This window comes from Bombina bombina, chromosome 2 (genome assembly GCF_027579735.1).
Source record: "Bombina bombina isolate aBomBom1 chromosome 2, aBomBom1.pri, whole genome shotgun sequence".
In the NCBI taxonomy this organism is placed as follows: Eukaryota; Metazoa; Chordata; class Amphibia; order Anura; family Bombinatoridae; genus Bombina; species Bombina bombina.
The window spans coordinates 964,763,159-964,790,968 of NC_069500.1; the positions used below are offsets into that span (position 1 = coordinate 964,763,159).

The 27,810-nt window shown below is 38.6% G+C and overlaps 1 protein-coding gene across 3 annotated transcripts in view; it reads right to left on the reverse strand.

Moving 5' to 3' along the window:
• The window catches only part of RAP1GDS1 (Rap1 GTPase-GDP dissociation stimulator 1), a 488,321-nt gene that overhangs the window by 129,896 nt on the left and 330,615 nt on the right, over window positions 1–27,810 (reverse strand). For all 3 annotated transcript variants that reach the window (XM_053703455.1, XM_053703456.1, XM_053703457.1), the window contains one exon: window positions 16,751–16,894. In XM_053703455.1, the coding sequence (XP_053559430.1) occupies window positions 16,751–16,894 (144 nt within the window). The remainder of the gene's footprint in view (window positions 1–16,750; window positions 16,895–27,810) is intronic.

Consider the following 27,810-nt stretch of genomic DNA (forward strand, 5'->3'; position numbering starts at 1 on the left):
TTTTTCCAATCCTTCTTGAAGGAAGGATAGAATCTTAGGAATCTTAACCTTGTCCCAAGGGAATCCTTTAGATTCACACCAACAGATATATTTTTTCCAAATTTTGTGGTAAATTTTTCTAGTTACAGGCTTTCTGGCCTGAACAAGAGTATCAATAACAGAATCTGAGAACCCTCGCTTCGATAAGATCAAGCGTTCAAGCTCCAAGCAGTCAGCTGGAGTGAGACCAGATTCGGATGTTCGAACGGACCTTGAACAAGAAGGTCTCGTCTCAAAGGTAGCTTCCATGGTGGAGCCGATGACATATTCACCAGATCTGCATACCAAGTCCTGCGTGGCCACGCAGGAGCTATCAAGATCACCGACGCCCTCTCCTGATTGATCCTGGCTACCAGCCTGGGGATGAGAGGAAACGGCGGGAATACATAAGCTAGTTTGAAGGTCCAAGGTGCTACTAGTGCATCTACTAGAGTCGCCTTGGGATCCCTGGATCTGGACCCGTAGCAAGGAACTTTGAAGTTCTGACGAGAGGCCATCAGATCCATGTCTGGAATGCCCCACAGTTGAGTGATTTGGGCAAAGATTTCCGGATGGAGTTCCCACTCCCCCGGATGCAATGTCTGACGACTCAGAAAATCCGCTTCCCAATTTTCCACTCCTGGGATGTGGATTGCAGACAGGTGGCAGGAGTGAGTCTCCGCCCATTGAATGATTTTGGTCACTTCTTCCATCGCCAGGGAACTCCTTGTTCCCCCCTGATGGTTGATGTACGCAACAGTCGTCATGTTGTCTGATTGAAACCGTATGAACTTGGCCCTCGCTAGCTGAGGCCAAGCCTTGAGAGCATTGAATATCGCTCTCAGTTCCAGAATATTTATCGGTAGAAAAGATTCTTCCCGAGACCAAAGACCCTGAGCTTTCAGGGATCCCCAGACCGCGCCCCAGCCCATCAGACTGGCGTCGGTCGTGACAATGACCCACTCTAGTCTGCGGAAGGTCATCCCTTGTGACAGGTTGTCCAGGGACAGCCACCAACGGAGTGAGTCTCTGGTCCTCTGATTTACTTGTATCTTCGGAGACAAGTCTGTATAGTCCCCATTCCACTGACTGAGCATGCACAGTTGTAATGGTCTTAGATGAATGCGCGCAAAAGGAACTATGTCCATTGCCGCTACCATCAAACCTATCACTTCCATGCACTGCGCTATGGAAGGAAGAGGAACGGAATGAAGTATCCGACAAGAGTTTAGAAGTTTTGTTTTTCTGGCCTCTGTCAGAAAAATCCTCATTTCTAAGGAGTCTATTATTGTTCCCAAGAAGGGAACCCTTGTCGACGGAGATAGAGAACTCTTTTCCACGTTCACTTTCCATCCGTGAGATCTGAGAAAGGCCAGGACGATGTCCGTGTGAGCCTTTGCTTGAGGAAGGGACGACGCTTGAATCAGAATGTCGTCCAAGTAAGGTACTACAGCAATGCCCCTTGGTCTTAGCACCGCTAGAAGGGACCCTAGTACCTTTGTGAAAATCCTTGGAGCAGTGGCTAATCCGAAAGGAAGCGCCACAAACTGGTAATGCTTGTCCAGGAATGCGAACCTTAGGAACCGATGATGTTCCTTGTGGATAGGAATATGTAGATACGCATCCTTTAAATCCACCGTGGTCATGAATTGACCTTCCTGGATGGAAGGAAGAATTGTTCGAATGGTTTCCATTTTGAACGATGGAACCTTGAGAAACTTGTTTAAGATCTTCAGATCTAAGATTGGTCTGAACGTTCCCTCTTTTTTGGGAACTATGAACAGATTGGAGTAGAACCCCATCCCTTGTTCTCCTAATGGAACAGGATGAATCACTCCCATTTTTAACAGGTCTTCTACACAATGTAAGAATGCCTGTCTTTTTATGTGGTCTGAAGACAACTGAGACCTGTGGAACCTCCCCCTTGGGGGAAGTCCCTTGAATTCCAGAAGATAACCTTGGGAGACTATTTCTAGTGCCCAAGGATCCAGAACATCTCTTGCCCAAGCCTGAGCGAAGAGAGAGAGTCTGCCCCCCACCAGATCCGGTCCCGGATCGGGGGCCAACATTTCATGCTGTCTTGGTAGCAGTGGCAGGTTTCTTGGCCTGCTTTCCCTTGTTCCAGCCTTGCATTGGTCTCCAAGCTTGCTTGGCTTGAGAAGTATTACCCTCTTGCTTAGAGGACGTAGCACTTTGGGCTGGTCCGTTTCTACGAAAGGGACGAAAATTAGGTTTATTTTTGGCCTTGAAAGGCCGATCCTGAGGAAGGGCGTGGCCCTTACCCCCAGTGATATCTGAGATAATCTCTTTCAAGTCAGGGCCAAACAGCGTTTTCCCCTTGAAAGGAATGTTAAGTAGTTTGTTCTTGGAAGACGCATCAGCTGACCAAGATTTCAACCAAAGCGCTCTGCGCGCCACAATAGCAAACCCAGAATTCTTAGCCGCTAACCTAGCCAATTGCAAAGTGGCGTCTAGGGTGAAAGAATTAGCCAATTTGAGAGCACTGATTCTGTCCATAATCTCCTCATAAGGAGGAGAATCACTATCGACCGCCTTTACTAGCTCATCGAACCAGAAACACGCGGCTGTAGTGACAGGGACAATGCATGAAATTGGTTGTAGAAGGTAACCCTGCTGAACAAACATCTTTTTAAGTAAACCTTCTAATTTTTTATCCATAGGATCTTTGAAAGCACAACTATCTTCTATGGGTATAGTGGTGCGTTTGTTTAAAGTGGAAACCGCTCCCTCGACCTTGGGGACTGTCTGCCATAAGTCCTTTCTGGGGTCGACCATAGGAAACAATTTTTTAAATATGGGGGGAGGGACGAAAGGTATACCGGGCCTTTCCCATTCTTTATTTACAATGTCCGCCACCCGCTTGGGTATAGGAAAAGCTTCTGGGAGCCCCGGGACCTCTAGGAACTTGTCCATTTTACATAGTTTCTCTGGGATGACCAAATTCTCACAATCATCCAGAGTGGATAATACCTCCTTAAGCAGAGCGCGGAGATGTTCCAACTTAAATTTAAATGTAATCGCATCGGGTTCAGCTTGTTGAGAAATTTTCCCTGAATCTGAAATTTCTCCCTCAGACAAAACCTCCCTGGCCCCATCAGACTGGTGTAAGGGCCTTTCAGAACCATTATCATCAGCGTCGTCATGCTCTTCAGTATCTAAAACAGAGCAGTCGCGCTTACGCTGATAAGTGGGCATTTTGGGTAAAATGTTTTGATAGAATTATCCATTACAGCCGTTAATTGTTGCATAGTAAGGAGTATTGGCGCGCTAGATGTACTAGGGGCCTCCTGAGTGGGCAAGACTCGTGTAGACGAAGGAGGGAATGATGCAGTACCATGCTTACTCCCCTCACTTGAGGAATCATCTTGGGCATCATTGTCATTGTCACATAAATCACATTTATTTAAATGAGAAGGAACTCTGGCTTCCCCACATTCAGAACACAGTCTATCTGGTAGTTCAGACATGTTAAACAGGCATAAACTTGAAAACAAAGTACAAAAAAACGTTTTAAAATAAAACCGTTACTGTCACTTTAAATTTTAAACTGAACACACTTTATTACTGCAATTGCGAAAAAATATGAAGGAATTGTTCAAAATTCACCAAAATTTCACCACAGTGTCTTAAAGCCTTAAAAGTATTGCACACCAAATTTGGAAGCTTTAACCCTTAAAATAACGGAACCGGAGCCGTTTTTAACTTTAACCCCTTTACAGTCCCTGGTATCTGCTTTGCTGAGACCCAACCAAGCCCAAAGGGGAATACGATACCAAATGACGCCTTCAGAAAGTCTTTTCTATGTATCAGAGCTCCTCACACATGCGACTGCATGTCATGCCTCTCAAAAACAAGTGCGCAACACCGGCGCGAAAATGAGGCTCTGCCTATGATTTGGGAAAGCCCCTAAAGAATAAGGTGTCTAAAACAGTGCCTGCCGATATAATCTTATCAAAATACCCAGATTAAATGATTCCTCAAGGCTAAATATGTGTAATATATGAATCGATTTAGCCCAGAAAAAGTCTACAGTCTTAATAAGCCCTTGTGAAGCCCTTATTTACTATCTTAATAAACATGGCTTACCGGATCCCATAGGGAAAATGACAGCTTCCAGCATTACATCGTCTTGTTAGAATGTGTCATACCTCAAGCAGCAAGAGACTGCTCACTGTTCCCCCAACTGAAGTTAATTCCTCTCAACAGTCCTGTGTGGAACAGCCATGGATTTTAGTAACGGTTGCTAAAATCATTTTCCTCATACAAACAGAAATCTTCATCTCTTTTCTGTTTCAGAGTAAATAGTACATACCAGCACTATTTTAAAATAACAAACTCTTGATTGAATAATAAAAACTACAGTTAAACACTAAAAAACTCTAAGCCATCTCCGTGGAGATGTTGCCTGTACAACGGCAAAGAGAATGACTGGGGTAGGCGGAGCCTAGGAGGGATCATGTGACCAGCTTTGCTGGGCTCTTTGCCATTTCCTGTTGGGGAAGAGAATATCCCACAAGTAAGGATGACGCCGTGGACCGGACACACCTATGTTGGAGAAAACATTGTTAATTAAGGTTAACCACATTACTATTCTACAGACTTTTTGTCTTTGTTCTAGTAATGTCAGCACTGCACTCTATACTTCTATAGTGGTCATAACTGAAAGGACATATGTTTAAACAATTTTTTTTTTAAAATATTTTTTTATTTATGGTTGAAAGAGATAGACATACAGGTATCATAGATGAAGGTAAATACACTCATATAGCTTATATAATAATGGATTGTCACATAAATTGGTAAATTCAACCAACACATAGGAGGAAGTGATAAACCTTGGAATATTAGATTGTCCTAAGAAATACCTGTTGTGTAAAATATATAATATCACAAGTCAACCTTCATGTTTTCCAAACCCCCTTCTAACAAATAAGGCCACTTTTGGACCCTTAGAACAAAAACAATTGGACAATAGGAGGGTTATAGTAAAATAGGGCCATTCTTGGACCTTCAGAACGCTATTGAAACAACAAAGAATATATATAAACAAACAGTAATAAATTAAGGGTAACCCCTGATTTCAATCCTCATGTCATATAATTAAGAAATCCCTGTAAGTAAGAAAATCAATGGCCTCCCATGGGCCCTGACCTTTGATTTGTATAAATAGGGGCGTTTGGTAAGGGGTATATGGTGGAGATGGAACATATAGGGCCACTCTGGAGCCCTTAGGCCTATAGTGATAAAAAAAGGAAATAAAAACAAAAAGGGATATATTTTCCTCAGCTTACCAAATAAGCTATGTAGTGGGGAACGGAACTAGGAACTATAAACCCACTGTCGCTACATATCTCTAAGGATATATGATAATATATACAGATACGGGTCTGTGTGAGCCATGTGTCTATGGTTAATGCTAGTGGATCAGCCAGTAAGAGCCTGACATGGTATCTCAAGATAATAAGTATATATTAGCTCATTAAACTGAAAAGCTATGTCTAATCAAGTGAGCCATCAATGTGAGAAGGTGGTCTTCTAAGTACAATTTCTTTCTACTCACTTGTAGTATATAGGGTAATAGGAAAAGATATACTGCTCTGCCTCGGCCGCTGGCAGAGCGCAATCCCAGTACTATAGTTTATCCCTAAACTTCACAGATGGATTCATGTACAGAATGTATTCTAATTAGGAAATCCTGCTCATGCATATAGAGAGTCTATTAAAGTGTGTGTTTATAGACTATTTAAGTGGCTAAGATTTGCTAGTTATAAATAATGCAATAATAAAGAGAACTGCGTTAGGGGCTACATCATTCATATCTGGGATTTCTGACATGCCAAATTTAATCTAGGCAGGTGGTATACTAAACTTAACTATTGGCGTGGTCTAGAGGTATGTGTGGTGAGGGGCTCTGGCTTAGCAGTGACCTTCAATGGAGGCTTCCTTCTTTATCTATCTTGCAGAACTATCTGCCCGTGAATTGGCTCCAATGTCAGATTATTAACTCTTGTATAAATTACCCTAGAAAGCATACTCACAAAAAAACATAAGAATATCAATAAAATCTGGGCAAGGTAGGAGACATCATACAGAACGCACCAAATAAATCATTATAGCATATAACCCCAAGTGGCAAGGCCAAACCATCAAGAGCACAACCTAACAGGAAACAAGTAAAATACTGACTGAACACTGGGTTAATTCCAGACTATTTCTAACCTGGTTTCAGTCACTCCCAACTGGAGTTAGCAAATATATTAGGCAATAAACAAGTTTTAAAGATTCCTAATAGGACAGCATGCAACATATTTTAATATAAAGGCTAGAGAAAGAGATGCTAGTAATATATGTAATTCAGTAAATGGGGAACAGTGGTCATATAAGTCTTTTAGCTTGTCAGATAACACATCATCATAATATGAAATTCTGGGCCGATTTCCCCTAAAATAATACAGTAAAATAGTGGCATTGATAAATTTGCTGCTGTCAGTAGTATCAAGTACCGTATGGGGTATTGCTGTCATTCATGGTTTCAAGCCTTTAGTAGATGGATGATTTCAGATATTTTACAGGGTTAGCTCATGAGGACATGAAGCCTGAGAGAAAGATCATAGTGGTACATTTTTAGCCTATCCCAGATCTATGATGTTCATCTGCTTTGTTTACCTGCTGCAGTTCATGGTTGTTAAAGGGACACTGAGCCCACATTTTTTCTTTCATGATTCAGATAGAGCATGCAATTTTAAGCAACTTTCTAAATTACTCCCATTATCAAATTTTCTTCATTCTCTTGGTATCTTTATTTGAAATGCAATAATGTAAGTTTAGATGCCGGCCCATTTTTGGTGAACAACCTGCTTTCTTGCTGATTGGTAGATACATTCACCCACCAATAAACAAGTGCTGCCCAGGGTTCTAAAGAAAAAAAAAGCATAGATGCCTTCTATTTCAAATAAAGATAGCAAGAAAACAAAGAAAAATTGATAATAGGAGTAAATTAGAAAGTTGCTTAAAATTGCATGCTCTATCTGAATCATAAAAGAAAAAAAACATAATTTATGTAAGAACTTACCTGATAAATTCATTTCTTTCATATTAGCAAGAGTCCATGAGCTAGTGACGTATGGGATATACATTCCTACCAGGAGGGGCAAAGTTTCCCAAACCTCAAAATGCCTATAAATACACCCCTCACCACACCCACAAATCAGTTTAACGAATAGCCAAGAAGTGGGGTGATAAGAAAAAAGTGCGAAAGCATAAAAAATAAGGAATTGGAATAATTGTGCTTTATACAAAAAAATCATAACCACCACAAAAAAGGGTGGGCCTCATGGACTCTTGCTAATATGAAAGAAATGAATTTATCAGGTAAGTTCTTACATAAATTATGTTTTCTTTCATGTAATTAGCAAGAGTCCATGAGCTAGTGACGTATGGGATAATGACTACCCAAGATGTGGATCTTTCCACGCAAGAGTCACTAGAGAGGGAGGGATAAAATAAAGAAAGCCAATTCCTGCTGAAAATAATCCACACCCAAAATAAAGTTTAAATGAAAACATAAGCAGAAGATTCAAACTGAAACAGCTGCTATGTACTTTTCTACCAAAAACTGCTTCAGAAGAAGAAAACACATCAAAATGGTAGAATTTAGTAAAAGTATGCAAAGAAGACCAAGTTGCTGCTTTGCAAATTTGATCAACCGAAGCTTCATTCCTAAACGCCCAGGAAGTAGAAACTGACCTAGTAGAATGAGCTGTAATCCTCTGAGGCGGAGTTTTACCCGACTCAACATAGGCATGATGAAATAAAGATTTCAACCAAGATGCCAAAGAAATGGCAGAAGCTTTCTGGCCTTTTCTAGAACCGGAAAAGATGACAAATAGACTAGAAGTCTTTCGGAAAGTCTTAGTAGCTTCAACATAATATTTCAAAGCTCTAACAACATCCAAAGAATGCAATGATTTCTCCTTAGAATTCTTAGGATTAGGGCATAATGAAGGAACTACAATTTCTCTACTAATGTTGTTGGAATTCACAACCTTAGGTAAAATTCAAAAGAAGTTCGCAACACTGCCTTATCCTGATGAAAAATCAGAAAAGGAGACTCACAAGAAAGAGCAGACAATTCAGAGACTCTTCTGGCAGAAGAGATGGCCAAAAGGAACAAAACTTTCCAAGAAAGTAATTTAATGTCCAATGAATGCATAAGTTCAAACGGAGGAGCTCGAGGAGCCCCCAGAACCAAATTCAAACTCCAAGGAGGAGAAATTGACTTAATGTCAGGTTTAATACGAACCAAGGCTTGTACAACAAAACAATGAATATCAGGAAGATTAGCAATCTTTCTGTGAAAAAGAACAGAAAGAGCAGAGATTTGACCTTTCAAGGAACTTGCGGACAAACCTTTATCTAAACCATCCTGAAGAAACTGTAAAATTCTCGGAATTCTAAAAGAATGCCAGGAAAAATGATGAGAAAGACACCAAGAAATATAAGTCTTTCAGACTCTATAATATATCTCTCTAGATACAGATTTACGAGCCTGTAACATAGTATTAATCACAGAGTCAGAGAAACCTCTTTGACCAAGAATCAAGCGTTCAATCTCCATACCTTTAAATTTAAGGATTTGAGATCCTGATGGAAAAAAGAACCTTGTGACAGAAGGTCTGGTCTTATCGGAAGAGTCCACGGTTGGCAAGAGGCCATCCGGACAAGATCCGCATACCAAAACCTGTGAGGCCATGCTGGAGCTACCAGCAGAACAAACGAGCATTCCTTCAGAATCTTGGAGATTACTCTTGGAAGAAGAACTAGAGGCGGAAAGATATAGGCAGGATGATACTTCCAAAGAAGTGATAATGCATCCACTGCCTCCGCCTGAGGATCCCGGGATCTGGACAGATACCTGGGAAGTTTCTTGTTTAGATGAGAAGCCATCAGATCTATTTCTGGAAGTTCCCACATTTGAACAATCTGAAGAAATACCTCTGGGTGAAGAGACCATTCGCCCGGATGCAACGTTTGGCGACTGAGATAATCCGCTTCCCAATTGTCTATTCCTGGAATATGAACCGCAGTGATTAGACAGGATCTGGATTCCGCCCAAACCAGAATTCGAGATACTTCTTTCAAAGCCAGAGGACTGTGAGTCCCTCCTTGATGATTGATGTATGCCACAGTTGTGACATTGTCTGTCTGAAAACAAATGAACGATTCTCTCTTCAGAAGAGGCCAAGACTGAAGAGCTCTGAAAATTGCACGGAGCTCCAAAATATTGATCGGTAATCTCACCTCCTGAGATTCCCAAACCCCTTGTGCTGTCAGAGACCCCCACACAGCTCCCCAACCTGTAAGACTTGCATCTGTTGAAATTACAGTCCAGGTCGGAAGAACAAAAGAAGCCCCCTGAACTAAACTATCGTGATCTGTCCACCACGTCAGAGAGTGTCGTACAATCGGTTTTAAAGATATTAATTGAGATATCTTTGTGTAATCCCTGCACCACTGGTTCAGCATACAGAGCTGAAGAGGCCGCATGTGAAAACGAGCAAAGGGGATCGCGTCCGATGCCGCAGTCATAAGACCTAGAATTTCCATGCATAAGGCTACCGAAGGGAAAAATTGTGACTGAAGGTTTCGACAAGCTGATATCAACTTTAGATGTCTCATGTCTATCAAAGATAGAGTCATGGATACTGAATCTATCTGAAAACCTAAAAAGGTTACCTAAGTCTGAGGAATCAATGAACTTTTTGGTAAATTGATCCTCAATCCATGATGTTGAAGAAACAACACAAGTCGATTCGAATTAGATTCTGCTAAATATGAAGACTGAGCAAGTACCAAGATATCGTCCAAATAAGGAATACCACAATACCCTGTTCTCTGATTACAGACAGAAGGGCACCGAGAACCTTCGTAAAAAATTCTTGGAGCTGTTGCTAGGCCAAACGGCAGAGCCACAAACTGGTAATGCTTATCTAGGAAAGAGAATCTCAGAAACTGATAGTGATCTGGATGAATCGGAATATGCAGATATGCATCCTGTAAAACTATAGTAGACATATAATGCCCTTGTTGAACAAAAGGCAGGATAGTCCTAACAGTTACCATTTTGAATGTTGGTATCCTTACATAACGATTCAATATTTTTAGATCCAGAACTGGTCTGAAGGAATTTTCCTTCTTTGGTACAATGAAGAGATTTGAATAAAAACACCAGTCCCTGTTCCAGAACTGGAACTGGCAAAATTACTCCAGTCAACTCTAGATCTGAAACACATTTCAGAAATGCTTGAGCCTTCGCTGGGTTTACTGGGACACGGGAAAGAAAAAATCTCTTTGCAGGAGGCCTTATCTTGAAGCCAATTCTGTACCCTTCTGAAGCAATGTTCTGAATCCAAAGATTGTGAACGGAATTGATCCAAATTTCTTAGAAAAAACGTAATCTGCCCCCTACCAGCTGAGCTGGAATGAGGGCCGCAACTTCATGTGGACTTAGGAGCTGGTTTTGATTTTCTAAAAGGCTTAGATTTATTCCAGACTGGAGATGGTTTCCAAACTGATACCGCTCCTGAGGATGAAGGATCAGGTTTTTGTTCCTTGTTGTGACAAAAGGAATGAAAACGATCATTACCCTGGAAAGAAAGGGAAAGCAGAGTAGACTAAGAAGACATAACAGCATTCCAAGTCTTAAGCCATAAAGCTCTTCTAGCTAATATAGCTAGAGAAATATACCTGACATCAACTATAATGATATCAAAGATGGCATTACAAATAAAATTATTAGCATGTTGAAGAATAAAAATGCTATGAGAAATATGATCTGTTACTTGTTGCGCTAAAGCTTCTAACCAAAAGATGAAGCTGCAGCAACATCCGCTAAAGATATAGCAGGTCTAAGAAGATTACCTGAACACAAGTAAGCTTTTCTTAGAAAGGATTCAATTTTCCTATCTAAAGGATCCTTAAGGAAGTACCATCTGCCGTAGGAATAGTACGCTTAACAAGAGTAGAGACAGCCCCATCAACTTTAGGGATTTTGTCCCAAAACTCTAATCTGTCAGATTGCACAGGATATAATTGCTTAAAACGTTTAGAAGGAGTAAATGAATTACCCAAATTATTCCATTCCCTGGAAATTACTTCAGAAATAGCACTAGGGACAGGAAAAACTTCTGGAATAACTACAGGAGATTTAAAAACCTTATCAAAACGATTAGATTTAGTATCAAGAGGACCAGAATCCTCAATTTCTAATGCAATTAGGACTTCTTTAAGTAAAGAACGAATAAATTTCATTTTAAATAAATTTGAAGATTTATCAGCATCAACCTCTGAGACAGAATCCTCTGAACCAGAAGAGCCATTATCAGAATCAGAATGATGATGTTCATTTAAAAATTCATCTGAAAAAAGAGAAGTTTTAAAAGACTTTTTACATTTACTAGAAGGAGGAATAACAGACATAGCCTTCTTAATGGATTTAAAAACAAAATCTCTTATGTTATCAGGAACACTCTGAGTATTAGATGTTGACAGAACAGCAACAGGTAATGTAACAGTACTTAAAGGAAATATTATCTGCATAAACAGTTTGTCATGACAAAACAGTACAAACAACAGCTGGAGGAACAGATACCATAAGTTTACAGTAGATACACTTAGCTTTGGTAGCTCCAGCCCCAGGCAGGGATATTCCAGAAGTATCTTCTGACTCAGCTTCAACGTGGGACATCTTGCAATATGTAATAGAAAAAACAACATATAAAGCAAAATTGATCAAATTCCTTAAATGACAGTTTCAGGAATGGGAAAAAAATGCCAGAGAATAAGCTTCTAGCAACCAGAAGCAAAAAATCAATGAGACTTAAATAATGTGGAGACAAAAGTGACGCCCATATTTTTTCGCGCCAAAAAAGACGCCCACATTATTTGGCGCCTAAATGCTTTTGGCGCCAAAAATGACGCCACATCCGGAACGCCGACACTTTTGGCGCAAAAGAACGTCAAAAATGACGCAACTTCCGGCGACACGTATGACGCCGGAAACAGAAAATAATTTTTGCGCCAAAAAAGTCTGCGCCAAGAATGACGCAATAAAATGAAGCATTTTCAGCCCCCGCGAGCCTAACAGCCCACAGGGAAAGTCAAATTTTTAAGGTAAGAAAAAAATGAATTATTCATATGCATTATCCCAAATATGAAACTGACTGTCTGAAATAAGGAATGTTGAACATCCTGAGTCAAGGCAAATAAATGTTTGAATACATATATTTAGAACTTTATATAAAAAGTGCCCAACCATAGCTTAGAGTGTCACAGAAAATAAGACTTACTTACCCCAGGACACTCATCTACATGTAGTAGAAAGCCAAACCAGTAATGAAACGAGAATCAGTAGAGGAAATGGTATATATAAGAGTATATCGTCGATCTGAAAAGGGAGGTAAGAGATGAATCTCTACGACCGATAACAGAGAACCTATGAAATAGACCCCGTAGAAGGAGATCACTGCATTCAAATAGGCAATACTCTCCTCACATACCTCTGACATTCACTGCACGCTGAGAGGAAAACCGGGCTCCAACCTGCTGCGGAGCGCATATCAACGTAGAATCTAGCACAAACTTACTTCACCACCTTCATAGGAGGCAAAGTTTGTAAAACTGATTTGTGGGTGTGGTGAGGGGTGTATTTATAGGCATTTTGAGGTTTGGGAAACTTTGCCCCTCCTGGTAGGAATGTATATCCCATACGTCACTAGCTCATGGACTCTTGCTAGTTACATGAAAGAAAAGAGGGTTCAGTGTCCCTTTAAGGGCGGTGGCAATCGCAAAGGTGTGGAGATGAAAACTATTGATCCTAGAAGCTTGTCTGTCGTCTCTTTTATAACCAAAACACTGCCACCATGTTTTTTTCCACCCCTAGGATGAGCATAAGAGATGGATGCCAACACTTTAGGTAGCCATAAAGCACCATTCTCATCAGGGTTATTTTTTTCCTCTTCACCTATAGTATTACACGCAGCATGGTACAACTTTTCTTTACTGTTGTTGCTGGTTCGTCCGCTTGTTAAAAGGAGCAAAAATGTCCGCACACACTCTGGGAAATGAATGTATCCGTATATTCGCCATGATATGTGGCAGACTCTGTGTTTCCATAGCGAAGATTTGTAAGCCGGTCATCCACTTGTTTATGGGCATCATTGCCTATTATTGCATCTTCATAGAACTTATGCAGTGCCTGTGCTAGGTTGGAAAAACATAATTTATGTAAGAACTTAACTGATAAATTCATTTCTTTCATATTAGCAAGAGTCCATGAGCTAGTGACGTATGGAATATACATTCCTACCAGGAGGGGCAAAGTTTCCCAAATCTCAAAATGCCAATAAACACACCCCTCACCACACCCACAAATCAGTTTAACGTATAGCCAAGAAGTGGGGTGATAAGACAAAAGTGCGAAAGCATAAAAAATAAGGAATTGGAATAATTGTGCTTTATACAAAAAAATCATAACCACCACAAAAAAGGGTGGGCCTCATGGACTCTTGCTAATATGAAAGAAATAAATTAATCAGGTAAGATCTTACATAAATTATGTTTTCTTTCATGTAATTAGCAAGAGTCCATGAGCTAGTGACGTATGGGATAATGACTACCCAAGATGTGGATCTTCCACGCAAGAGTCACTAGAGAGGGAGGGATAAAATAAAGACAGCCAATTCCACTGAAAATAATCCACACCCAAAATAAAGTTTAAATCTTATAATGAAAAAAACTGAAATTATAAGCAGAAGAATCGAACTGAAACAGCTGCCTGAAGTACTTTTCTACCAAAAACTGCTTCAGAAGAAGAAAACACATCAAAATTGTAGAATTTAGTAAAAGTATGCAAAGAAGACCAAGTTGCTGCTTTGCAAATCTGATCAACCGAAGCTTCATTCCTAAACGCCCAGGAAGTAGAAACTGACCTAGTAGAATGAGCTGTAATCCTTTGAGGCGGAGTTTTACCCGACTCGACATAAGCATGATGAATTAAAGATTTCAACCAAGATGCCAAAGAAATGGCAGAGGCCTTCTGACCTTTCCTAGAACCGGAAAAGATAACAAATAGACTAGAAGTCTTTCGGAAATTCTTAGTAGCCTCAACATAATATTTCAAAGCTCTAACTACATCCAAAGAATGCAATGATCTCTCCTTAGAATTCTTAGGATTAGGACATAATGAAGGAACCACAATTTCTCTGCTAATGTTGTTAGAATTCACAACCTTAGGTAAAAATTTAAAAGAAGTTTGCAACACCGCCTTATCCTGATGAAAAATCAGAAAAGGAGACTTACACGAAAGAGCAGATAATTCAGAAACTCTTCTAGCAGAAGAGATGGCCAAAAGAAACAAAACTTTCCAAGTAAGTAATTTAATGTCCAATGAATGCATAGGTTCAAACGGAGGAGCTTGAAGAGCCCCCAGAACCAAATTCAAACTCCAAGGAGGAGAAATTGACTTAATAACAGGTTTTATATGAACCAAAGCTTGTACAAAACAATGAATATCAGGAAGATTAGCAATCTTTCTGTGAAAAAGAACAGAAAGAGCAGAGATTTGTCCTTTCAAGGAACTTGCAGACAAACCTTTATCCAAACATCCTGAAGAAACTGTAAAATTCTCGGAATTCTAAAAGAATGCCAGGAAAAATGATGAGAAAGACACCAAAAAATATAAGTCTTCCAGACTCGATAATATATCTTCCTAGATACAGATTTACGAGCCTGTAACATAGTATTAATCACAGAGTCAGAGAAACCCTTTGACTAAGAATCAAGCGTTCAATCTCCATACCTTTAAATTTAAGGATTTGAGATCCTGATGGTAAAAAGGACCTTGCGACAAAAGGTCTGGTCTTAACGGAAGAGTCCATGGTTGGCAAGAAGCCATCCGAACAAGATCCGCATACCAAAACCTGTGAGGCCATGCTGGAGCCACCAGCAGAACAAACGAGCATTCCTTCAGAATCTTGGAGATTACTCTTGGAAGAAGAACTAGAGGCGGAAAGATATAGGCAGGATGATATTCCAAGGAAGTGACAATGCATCCACTGCTTCCGCCTGAGGATCCCTGGATCTGGACAGATACCTGGGAAGTTTCTTGTTTAGATGAGAAGCCATCAGATCTATTCTGGAAGTCCCCACATTTGAACAATCTGAAGAAATACCTCTGGGTGAAGAGACCATTCGCCCGGATGTAACGTTTGGCGACTGAGATAATCCGCTTCCCAATTGTCTATACCTGGGATATGAATCGCAGAAATTAAACAGGAGCTGGATTCCGCCCATACCAGTATTCGAGATACTTCTTTCATAGCCAGAGGACTGTGAGTCCCTCCTTGATGATTGATATATGCCAGTTGTTGTGACATTGTCTGTCTGAAAACAAATGAACGATTCTCTCTTTAGAAGAGGCCATGACTGAAGAGCTCTGAAAATTGCACGGAGTTCCAAAATATTGATTGGTAATCTCACCTCCTGAGATTCCCAAACCCCTTGTGCTGTCAGAGACCCCCAAACAGCTCCCCAACCTGTCAGACTTGCCTCTGTTGAACAGAAAATATTTTTTTGCGCCAAAAAAGTCTGTGCCAAGAATGACGCAATAAAATGAAGCATTTTCAGCCCCCGCGAGCCTAACAGCCCACAGGGAAAAAAAGTCAAATTTTTAAGGTAAGAAAAAAATTGATTTATTCATATGCATTATCCCAAATATGAAACTGACTGTCTGAAATAAGGAACGTTGAACATCCTAAGTCAAGGCAAATAAATGTTTGAACACATATATTTAGAACTTTATATAAAAGTGCCCAACCATAGCTTAGAGTGTCACAAAAAATAAGACTTACTTACCCCAGGACACTCATCTACATGTAGTAGAAAGCCAAACCAGTACTGAAACGAGAATCAGTAGAGGTAATGGTATATATAAGAGTATATCGTCGATCTGAAAAGGGAGGTAAGAGATGAATGTCTACGACCGATAACAGAGAACCTATGAAATAAACCCCGTAGAAGGAGATCATTGAATTCAAATAGGCAATACTCTCCTCACATCCCTCTGACATTCACTGCACGCTGAGAGGAAAACCGGGCTCCAACCTGCTGCGGAGCGCATATCAACGTAGAATCTAGCACAAACTTACTTCACCAAAGTTTGTAAAACTGATTTGTGGGTGTGGTGAGGGGTGTATTTATAGGCATTTTGAGGTTTGGGAAACTTTGCCCCTCCTGGTAGGAATATATATCCCATACGTCACTAGCTCATGGACTCTTGCTAATTACATGAAAGAAAGTGATCATTAAAGAGTTGCTCAATCGCAGATTCAGCCATCTAAGGCCTCCATCATGGTTATAGTTTTGTCAAAATCCCAGATCCAGGAATAACCGTTCGATCTCCTGAATTCTCTAGTACCTCTGAGTGCTATAGGGATCTGCTTTTAGTGTATATGGGTTTTTATATATGTATAAACTTTCTTTTAATCAGGTTAGAGCTGGGATCTCTTCACCAACACATCTTGCTTCTTTAGTAGCTGGCTCCGCCCCATTTTTAAACAATTTAACCAAGGGAAAGTCAAGCTGTAGACTCATTGTACTGCATGATAAAATATAGCATCGCTGGAACTTTGTTTAAATCTTTCCTTATATTTACCTCCCAAAAGTAGTAATACCATGAGGTCAGAGGCAGTTTTGAGTTCTGCAATGTCTTCCTCCTTTTCACTGTTCACAGTCTGATGGACAATATCGAGTAAGCATTCAACCAGGCCAGCTTCCACCAGCTGCAGCTTGATAACATCTGGAAATGCCATAAATAAACAGCTATTAGTGGTACTTCAACAATTTGGAAAACTCAGGTAAAAGATATCGAACATTAAGTACAACTAAACTAGAAAATGTTTTATTTACATAGCATACATAAAATGTATTTTCTTTTTATGCACATTTTTCATTCTAGATTATAAAACTCATACTTTTTACACATATATATTCTATATTTACGTTTTTACAACAATAATATTGTAAAAACATACAGAATAAAATATCCCAGTTAAATATGCCCAGACGATAAACACACACACATAAATTAGGGGTTGAAAAGTATCACAATATGCTACTAGTCCTAGTTTACCAGTATACTATACATTTTGGAGTCACTATATGATAAAAACTTTAATACAATTTTAGGGGGTGTGATAAAATGAATGTCTTTATCCAGACTCCTAACTCATAAATCAAAATAGAAGGAGCATATAGTTTTATTTAGTGCTTTGTTTGCTTGATCGGTTGCATTAAAAAGAAAAATACTTTTAATTAATAAGTTAAAAAAAAAATAAAAATATATATATATATATATATATATATATATATATATATATATATATATATATATATATATATATATATATATATATATATATAAATAACTTTTCTTCACTTTCTGCTATGAGATCTTTTTGGTGAAACTATTTCTGCAGGACATTTTGAAATAAAGTTCAATTCCACTGGAGAGTAAAGCAGTTTTTAAAGTTTTATAATAAAGTGCAGCATTTGAAAATTGTATTGAAAATTGGCTGCAGACACAAAAATAATTTGTTGAGTCTTTCAAATGTCATAAATACATTTGTTTCCCTTTCTTTTACAAGGAGGAAATGTAGCATTGCTCTAAAAAACATCTGACATTCAGAAGTCATAGCTTTGCAGACCGGGAAAGGCTAAAGGGTGGGGTTGAAAAAATCCCTGAGAGACAGTCACTGCTGCTCTGGATGCACTGTGTTAAGGAAAACTTAAACAGCTCAGCCAGAGCAAAGCTCTGTTTGAAGAGAACAGTCTAATGTGGATCTGTGCTGCAAAGTGAAAGTGCTAACAGTTCTTACATGTGTCCCATTCTTTCTGCAGACATGCTGCCTTTTCTGCGATGACATCTCAGATCACAGCATGTTCTGCCTCGGGGTATATATATATATATATATATATATATATATATATATATATATATAATTCCAGGAGATAGATAACAAATTGCGCCAGCACTGTTACTTTAAAAGGTGAAAATCTTTATTGGGGTGTCATGATAGAAGGACAGCAACGTTTCGGGTCACACAGACCCATAATCATGCACGATTAAGGGTTTGTGTGACCCGAAACGTTGCTGTCCTTCTATGATGACACCCCAATAAAGATTTTCAACTTTTAAAGAAACAGTGCTGGCGCCATTTGTTATCTATCTCCTGGAATTATATGTAAGAGGTGATACAGGACTCTCTGGCGGACGTGCACTTTATTACCTATAATGAACTTTGGTTATTTCTACTAGTGCTGGACCTATTGCCCTTATCTATCTCGGAGCTACATTCAGGGAAGAAAAAAAAGGAAATTGAATTGTCTTTTTTTCCAGTTGTGGAGGAAGACCAGGAAGGACGCTTATTGCGTTAAGGCAAAAATTAAACTCTCATGATTTAAACAGAGCATGTAATATGTTCTCTTGGTATCCTTTGTTGAAGGAACAGCAAATGCACTACTGATAGCCGACTGTCTCTTGTCATTGGCTACCCATAGCCCATAGTGCAATGCTGCTCCTTCAACAAAGGATACCAAAGGAAGCAAACATGATAATTGAAGGAAAACTTGAAAAGTTGTTTAAAAGGCACATTGTATACTAGATTTTTCTTTGCATAAATGTTTTGTAGATGATCCATTTATATAACCCATCTGGGAGTGTTTTTGTAACAATGTAAAATCTTGCTTATTTTTTCACAACATTGTGCTGATTTACAGACTCCTATCCAAGCCCCAAAATATCAGATGTAGCCCGAGGTCGATAGAATCCTGCTGCTATTGTTTGGGCAATCTGTCTTTTCATATGCAGAGGAGGAGTGGGGGGGGAAGTGTCTGATGTTCCTGATTTCCCAGCCCCTTTCACTGGATATCCCAGCCTAACCTTATCAACAGTGCTAAACTGGGAACTTCTAAGTAAGTTTTTAAAAGGTTTTATACTGGATTTTTACATCAGTATCTGTGCATAGCCTTCTTTATAGTAGTGTCTATTACATGCAGTTATATATGAAAATTGGCGTACACTGTCCCTTTAAAATTGTATGCTCTATATGAATCATGAAAGAAAATAATGGGTTTCTCTTCTTAACATATATACCTAAACCGTTTTGATTAACAAAACCAGTTTTAGACTTTTGTATATGTAAACATTAGTTTTCTTGAGTTACCCACAAAGGTCATATGTTGTTTTCATCAGATCATGCACTACCATTTGAAAAGAGGGTGTGTTGCCTAAATTGTTCAGATGCATGGTGAAGTCTCTATAGCTTTTCCATGCAGAGGGTCATGAGAATCATTAATTAAAATGTTAGGTTTCATGAAGCTTAAGAAAAGGCATGGTTTACCTAAAAATATATACTACTTTATTATTAGGACCACTGAGTTCCACCTCACTTCTCTTTGATCTATTGAAACTGAGATATCAGAATCCTAAATGGCTTTCTTGTAATTATTGTGGCAACCAACCACAGTCAAGTCTTAAAATTGTATGAATATGTGGCACAGCAAAAAGATGGGGAGCCAACACCCCCTTTATACTTACTGTACAATTAGGGGATTGGCTTGCTAAAATGGTAACTCCACAGTTCCATGATCTGTTCTCAAAGAATGCCACTATACCAAGGGGCAACCAATCTAAACCTTTACACCCTGGTGAGATTATCTAAGAAGTCTGGTTAGTACTGTAAGGTTCCCCAAAGAATTTTTGACAGGAAGATTTAAAGTGTGAGTTGTTTATCTAGCTATGCAGGGTTCTGGATGTGAGATAGACACATATGCATTTAAATATAATGCTCAAAAATAAAAAAACACAAGCCCCAAAGATTTTACATAATTTCTCTCCGTGAATTTTTGATCACTAGGCCCCAAGTCTTAAAAAACATAATTTATGTAAGAATTTACCTGATAAATTAATTTATTTCATATTGGCAAGAGTCCATGAGCTAGTGACGTATGGGATATATAATCCTACCAGGAGGGGCAAAGTTTCCCAAACCTCAAATGCCTATAAATACACCCCTCACCACACCCACAATTCAGTTTAACGAATAGCCAAGTAGTGGGGTGATAAAGAAAGGAGTAAAAAGCATCAACAAAGGAATTTGGAAATAATTGTGCTTTATACAAAAAAATCATAACCACCATAAAAAGGGTGGGCCTTATGGACTCTTGACAATATGAAAGAAATGAATTTATCAGGTAAATTCTTACATAAATTATGTTTTCTTTCATGTAATTGGCAAGAGTCCATGAGCTAGTGACATATGGGATATCAATACCCAAGATGTGTAACTCCATGCAAGAGTCACTAGAGAGGGAGGGATAAAAATAAACAACAGCCATTTTCCGCTGAAAAAATAATCCACAACCCAAAATATAAGTTTATTCTTTAAATGTCAAGAAAAACTTAAAACATCAGCAGAAGAATCAAACAAACATCTGCCTGAAAAACTTTTCTACCAAGAATTGCTTCTGAAGAAGCAAAAACATCAAAACGGTAGAATTTAGTAAATGTATGTAAAAAGACCAAGTTGCCCCTTTGCAACGAGCTGTAATTCTCTGAGGCGGGGCCTGACCCGACTCCAATAAGCTTGAAGAATCAAAAGCTTTAACCAAGAAAACCAAATAAATAGCAGGAGTTTTCTGACCCTCCTAGGACCAGAAAATATAACAAATAGACTAGAAGTCTTCCTGAAATCTTTAATAGCTTCAATATAATATTTCAAAGCTATTACCACATCCAAAGAATGTAAGGATCTTTCCAAAGAATTCTTAGGATTAGGACACAAGGAAGGGACAACAATTTCTCTACTAATGTTGTTAGAATTCACAACCTTAGGAAAAAATGAAGTCAGCAAAACCACCTTATCCTGATGAAAAATCAGAAAAGGAGAATCACAAGAAAGAGCAGATAACTCAGAAACTCTTCTAGCATAAGAGATGGCCAAAAGGAACAATACTTTCCAAGAAAGTAGTTAAATGTCCAAAGAATGCACAGGCTCAATATGGAGGAGTCTGTAAAGCCCTCCAAACCAAATTAATACTACAAGGAGGAGAGATTGATTTAATGACAAGCTAAAATATGAACTAAAGCCTGTACAAAACAATGAATATCAGGAAGTTTAGCAATCTTTCTGTGAATAAAACAGAAAGAGCAGAGATTTGTCCCTTCAAGGAACTTGCAGACAAAACCTTATCCAAACTATCCTTAAGAAACTGTAAAATTCTTGCAACTCTAAAAGAATGGCAAGAGAATTTATGAGAACACCATGAAATGTAAGTCTTCCAAACTCGATAATAAATCTTTCAAGAGACAGATTTACAAGCTTGTAACATAGTATTAATCACTGAGTCAGAGAAACCTCTATGACTTAGCACTAAGCGATCAATTTCCATACCTTCAAATTTAATGATTTGAAAATCTGATGGAAAAACGGACCTCGAGACAGTAGTTCTGGCCTTAACAGAAGTGGCCAAGGTTGGCAGCTGGACATCCGATCAAGACCCGCATACCAAAACCTGTGAGGCCATGCTGGAGCCACCAGCAACACAGACGATTGTTCCATGATGATTCTGGAAATCACTCTTGGAAGAAGAACTAGAGGCGGTAAAATATAAGCAGGTTGACAACACCAAGGAAGTGTCAGCGCACCCACTGCTTCCGCCTGAAAATCCCTGAACCTGGACAGGCATCTGGGAAGTCTCTTGTTTAGATGAGAGGCCATCAGATCTATCTGTAGAATACCCTATATCTGAACAATCTGAGAAAACACATCTGGATGGAGGAACCACTCCCCAGGATGTAAAGTCTGACGACTGAGATAATCCACCTCCCAATGTATATACCTGGGATATGCACCACAGAAATTAGACAGGAGCTGGAATCCGCCCAAGCAAGTATCCAAGATACTTCTTCATAGCTTGTGGACTGTGAGACCCACCTTGCTGATTGACAAATATCACTGTATGTGATATTGTCTGTTTGAAAATAAATGAACAGTTCTCTCTTCAACAGAGGCCAAAACTGAAGAGCTCTGAGAATTGCACAGAGTTCTATAATATTGATTGGTAATCTCGCCTCTTGAGATTTCCAAACCCCTTGTGCTGTCAGAGATCCCCAAACAGCTCCCCAACCTGAAAGACTTGCATCTGTAGAGATCATAGTCCAAGTTAGCCGAACAAAGAAGCCCCTTGAACTAAACGCTGGTGACTTACCACCACGTCAGAGAGTGTCAAACATTGGGATTTAAGGATATTAATTGTGATATCTTTGTATAATCTCTGCACCATGGATTCAGCAAACAAAGCTGGAGAGGTCTCATGTGAGAATGAGCAAAGGGAATCGCGTCCAATGCTGCAGTCATGAAACCTAAATTTTCCATGCACATAACCACTGAAGGGAATGACTGAGACTGAAGGTGCCGACAGGCTGCAACCACTTTCAAAACGTCTCTTGTCTGTTAGAGACAGAGTCATGGACACTGAATCTATCTGTAAACCTAAAAAGGTGACCCTTGTCTGAGGAATCAAGAAACTTCTTGGAAAATTGATCCTCCAACCATGTTTCCGAAGAAACAATACTAGTTGATTTAGTGTGAGATTCTGCAGAACGGAAAGACTGAGCTAGTACCAAAATATCGTCCAAATAAGAAAAAACCGCAATACCCTGCTCTCTGGTTTCCATAAAGCAGGGCACCAAGAACCTTTAAAAAAGATTCTTTGAGCGGTTGCTAGACCAAATGGAAAAGCAACTAATTGGTAACAATTGTCTAGAAAAGAGAATCTCAGGAACTGATAATGATCTGAATGAATCGGAATATGAAGGTATACATCCTGCAATCCATTGTGAACCTAAAATGTCCTTGCTGAATAAAAGGCAGAGCAGTCAAAGTCACCATTTGAAAATTGGTACTCTTACATAACGATTCAAAATTTTCAGATCCAGAATGGGTCTGAATGAAATTTCCTTCTTTGGAACAATGAATAGATTTGAATAAAACCCCAGACCTTGACCCTGAAAAGGAACTGGCATGACTACCCCTGAAATTCCAGGTCTGAAACACACTTCAGGAAAGCCTGAGCTTTAACTGGATTTGCTGGGATGCGTGAGAAAAAAAAAATCTTCTTACAGGAGGATTTACTCAGAATCCTATTAGAAACCCCTGAGAGACAATACTCTGAAACCATTGATTTTGGACCGAATTTATCCAAAACGTTCTTGAAAAAAACCTTAATCTGCCCCCTACCAGCTGAGCTGGAATGAGAGTCGCACCTCTTCATGCAGACTTAGGGGCTGGCTTTTGGTTTCTTAAATGGGTTGGATTTAATCAATTTAATGAAGGTTTCCAATTGGAAACAGATTCCATAGAGAAGGATTAGGTTTTTGTTCCTTATTTGACAAAAAGACCGAAAACAATTTAGAAGCTTTATATTTACCCTTAGGTCTCTTATTATCTTTGGAAAGAAAGAGATAGCAATCTAGACTTAAAAAGTCATATCAGCATTCCAAGATTTAAGCCTCAAAACTCTTGTAGCTAAAAATAGCTAAAGACATAAATCTAACATCAATCTTGATGATATCAAAAAAAGGCATCAGAACTGATTAGTATGTTGCAGTAAGCGAACAATGCTAGATAAATCAGAATCCAATTCTTGTTGCGCCAATTCTCCAACAAAAAAGTTGATGCAGCTGCAACATCAGCCAAAGAAATTGCAGGCCTGAGACGACCTGAATATAAATAAGCTTTCCTTAGATAAGATTAAAGTTTCCTATCTAAAGGAACTTAAGTACTATCTTCCAAAGGAATAGAGGTACGTTCAGCAAGAGTAGAAATAGCCTCATCAACTTGAGGATCTTTTCCCAAAACTCTATAGAAATTGCTGGTAAAAGGAAACAATTTTTTAAACCTTGAAGAAGGAATAAAAGAAGTACCCGGCTAATTCCATTCCTTAGCAATCATAACAGAAATAGCATCAGGAACAGGAAAAAACCTCTGGAGTAACCACAGGAGGTTTAAAAACAGAATTTACTAGTTCTAATATCAAGAGGACTAGTTTCCACGATATCCAAAATAATTAACACTTCTTTAACAAAGAACAAAAATACTTAATTTTAAATAAATAAGTAGGTTTTGTTAATGTCAATATCTGAGGAAAGATCTTCTGAATCAGATAGATCCTCATCAGAAGAGGATAAGAGGATAATTCATTATGTTGTCGGTCATTTTAAAACTTCTCATAAGGTTGATGAAATTTCAAATACCTTTATATTAATTAGAAGGCAGAATAGCAGACAAAGCCTTCTGAATAGAATCAGTAACAAATTCTTTAAATTTCATAGGTATATCATGTACATTAAAAGTTGAAGGAACAACAACAGGAAATGTACTATTTACTGATGGACACAATATCTGCATGTAAAAGTTTATCATAATAACCAATACAATGACATTCAGAAATATAATGCACTTAGCTTTAGAAGAACCGACATCAGGCAGCAAAGTTCCAACAGATTCTTCTGAGGCAGGATCAGATTGAGACATCTTGCAAAATGTAAAATAAAAAACAACATATCAAGCAAAATTTGTCAATTTCCTTATATGACAGTTTCAGGAATGGTAAAAAATAGCATAGCCCTCTGACATAGAAAAAGACAAGAGGCAAATAGCAATGGGGTATTAAATAAATGAAAAAATTTGTCGCCAAGTATGACGCACAACGTCTGGAAATGACACACTTGCGTCACTAACGACGCAACCATGTGTAAGGCTTCGGCGTCAACTACGACGCCGGAAATGACGAACTTACGTCAACGGACGTACTTTTCGCGCCAAAAATTATGCAATAAAGTCTAACATTTGGCGCACCCGCGAGCCTAGTACTGCCCGCAATTTGTAAGAAAAAATTTAGTCAATTGAAAAAAAGACTAAACCCCAGGTAAGAAAAATATTTCTTAATATGTTTATTTTCCCTAAATATGAAACTGACAGTCTGCACAAGGAAATACATGAACCTGACTCATGGCAAATATAAGTACAATACATATATTTAGAACTTTATATAAATGCATAAAGTGCCAGACCATAGCTGGGGTGTCTTAAGTAATAAAAAAACATACTTACCAAAAAAGACACCCATCCACATATAGCAGCCAAACCAGTACTGAAACAGTTATCAGTAGAGGTAATGGTATATGAGAGTATATCGTCGATCTGAAAAGGGAGGTAGGAGATGAATCCCTACGACCGATAACAGAGAACTTATGAAATAGACCCCCGTTAGGAAAATCATTGCTTTTAATAGGTGATACTCTCTTCACGTCCCTTTGACATTCGCTGTACTCTGAGAGGAATCAGGCTTCAAAAAAAGCTGAGAAGTGCATGTCAACGTAGAAATCTTAGCACAAACTTACTTCACCACCTCCATAGGAGACAAAGTTTGTAAAACTGAATTGTGGGTGTGGTGAGGGGTAGGATTGTATATCCCATACGTCACTAGCTCATGGACTCTTGCCAATTACATGAAAGAAAGATATGTGAATATTGTGCAAGTAATATTCCACCAAATCTGGTCTTTTGATGTGCTTGGAGGGAATAGTTATAGTGACTGTTCAAAACAATTCATATTAATAAATCATGACTTTTGCAGGTTGATTTGGGATATCATAAATGAACCATTAGTTTTGAATAATCTACATAACCTACATTTCCTTAAGCACAACACAGCCTGTCTTGTCATACAGCGTTTTGATTTTCTTTAATTTACAATATGCCTGTGAAGCTGTCAGGCAGACAGTATATTCACTACATTAGCTCTAGCATGTCTTTCATTAGGTGGCCAAGCAACATAGTTGCTGGACAACCTATTGTTATAAATAATTTTTATAAATAATTGTTATAAATAATTTTTTATTATTATTCCACCGCTTTTTCTATTGTCCATAACTCTTGAATTGCTAATGCAAAGCTCTTGAAATCAGGTATGCTGGTACAGCCCATTGCTCTGCTTCATCTCATGCAACATTAAACTCATAGGTCACATGGTCTAGCAGCCATATTGCTTTTTGCGACAAATTTTGATAAACGCTTAAACATCTTCTGCTCTGGAACTGCTTATGTTACAACTTTGCAATTTGCTGTGCTCACTGCTGCTATGACCTAGATTTGCTATTGCTCTAGAGAAGTGCCTCAGTCATATGATGTGGCAGCTATCTTGGAGTCTTCTCTGAACCGGCTAAGTGCAATGAAGCGCAATTTTGCACATGTGCTCCTTGCAAGGTACTCCAACAAGTTTGTTCAAACTGCGATTTTTCCATAATCAACATGGCTGCAGGGAGCCATTCGCCTTTTTATCAGCATTTAATTGTGTAAATTTGCACTTTATGCACTATTTTTTACACATTTTAAAGGGACATTGAACCCAATTTTTTTCTTTCGTGATTCACATGCAATTTTAAGCAACTTTCTAATTTACTCCTATTATCAATTTTTCTTCGTTCACTTGCTATCTTTATTTGAAAAAGAAGGCATCTAAGCTTCTTTTTTGGTTTAGACTCTGGAAAGCACTTTTTTATTGGTGTATGAATTTATCCACCAATCAGCAAGAATAACTCAGGTTATTCACCAAAAATGGGCCGGCATCTAAACTTACATTCTTGCATTTCAAATAAAGATACCATGAGAATGAAGAAAATTTGATAATAGGAGTAAATTAGAAAGTTGCTTAAAATTGCATGCCCTGTATGAATCACAAAAGAAAAAAATTGGGTTTAGTGTCCCTTTAACTATATTACAGTGTAGTAGACACATGATTACACAGTCATGACCCCCAAAGACAATATTGTGTTCGCACTGCGCAGTCGCCATCGTGAAATAAAACATTTACGAATTTTCATGAAACTTCAGCAAATTTTAGCGTTCTATGCTGAGCATTAGTGTGTGCAATATGAAAGCCATATATTACAGGGTGTGGCAGCCATTTTGTTTTGTATGCGCTGTTTTTAAAAAAATACAAAAATATTCTTCTGCAAAACCGCTTATGTGACAGGCATGAAATTTGTTTTATAGAGTTATCTTATGACTAATAGTAATGTAATTTGGCAGCCATTTGAAATATTCAAAAATGCTTAAGATATTTTTTAATTAACAATAAAAAAAACATTTGACAATAATGCTTTATTTTTTACATGTTTATTGACCACTATGTTGAGCACTATTGTGCGTAATATGGAGGCTGTGTATCTTATGATCGAGCAGCCATCTTGGTTAACGCGAAAATATTGAAAATCTATTTTCTCTGCAACCACTTATGTTAGAACTGTGAAATTTGCTGTATAATCTTATATGGTGACCTAGATTGGTCACTAGGAGAGAATCAGTCACATGGTGGGGCAGCAATATTGGATTTATGATGATGGTAATTATTTGTATTCAATACTGCATCTTTTGCTTCAATTGCTCACAAAACAAAAAATACTTATGCTAAACTCTTGAAAACAGGTATGCTGGTACAGACTAATACTGTCCTACTTCCTTTACAATATAGTTGTCATATGTCACGTTCTGGTAGCCATGCTTCTTCTCTGGAACCGCCTATATTACAAATGTAACATTTTGCCATGTTTAATAAGAGCTATGGTGAGCATTATTGCGTACAATACTG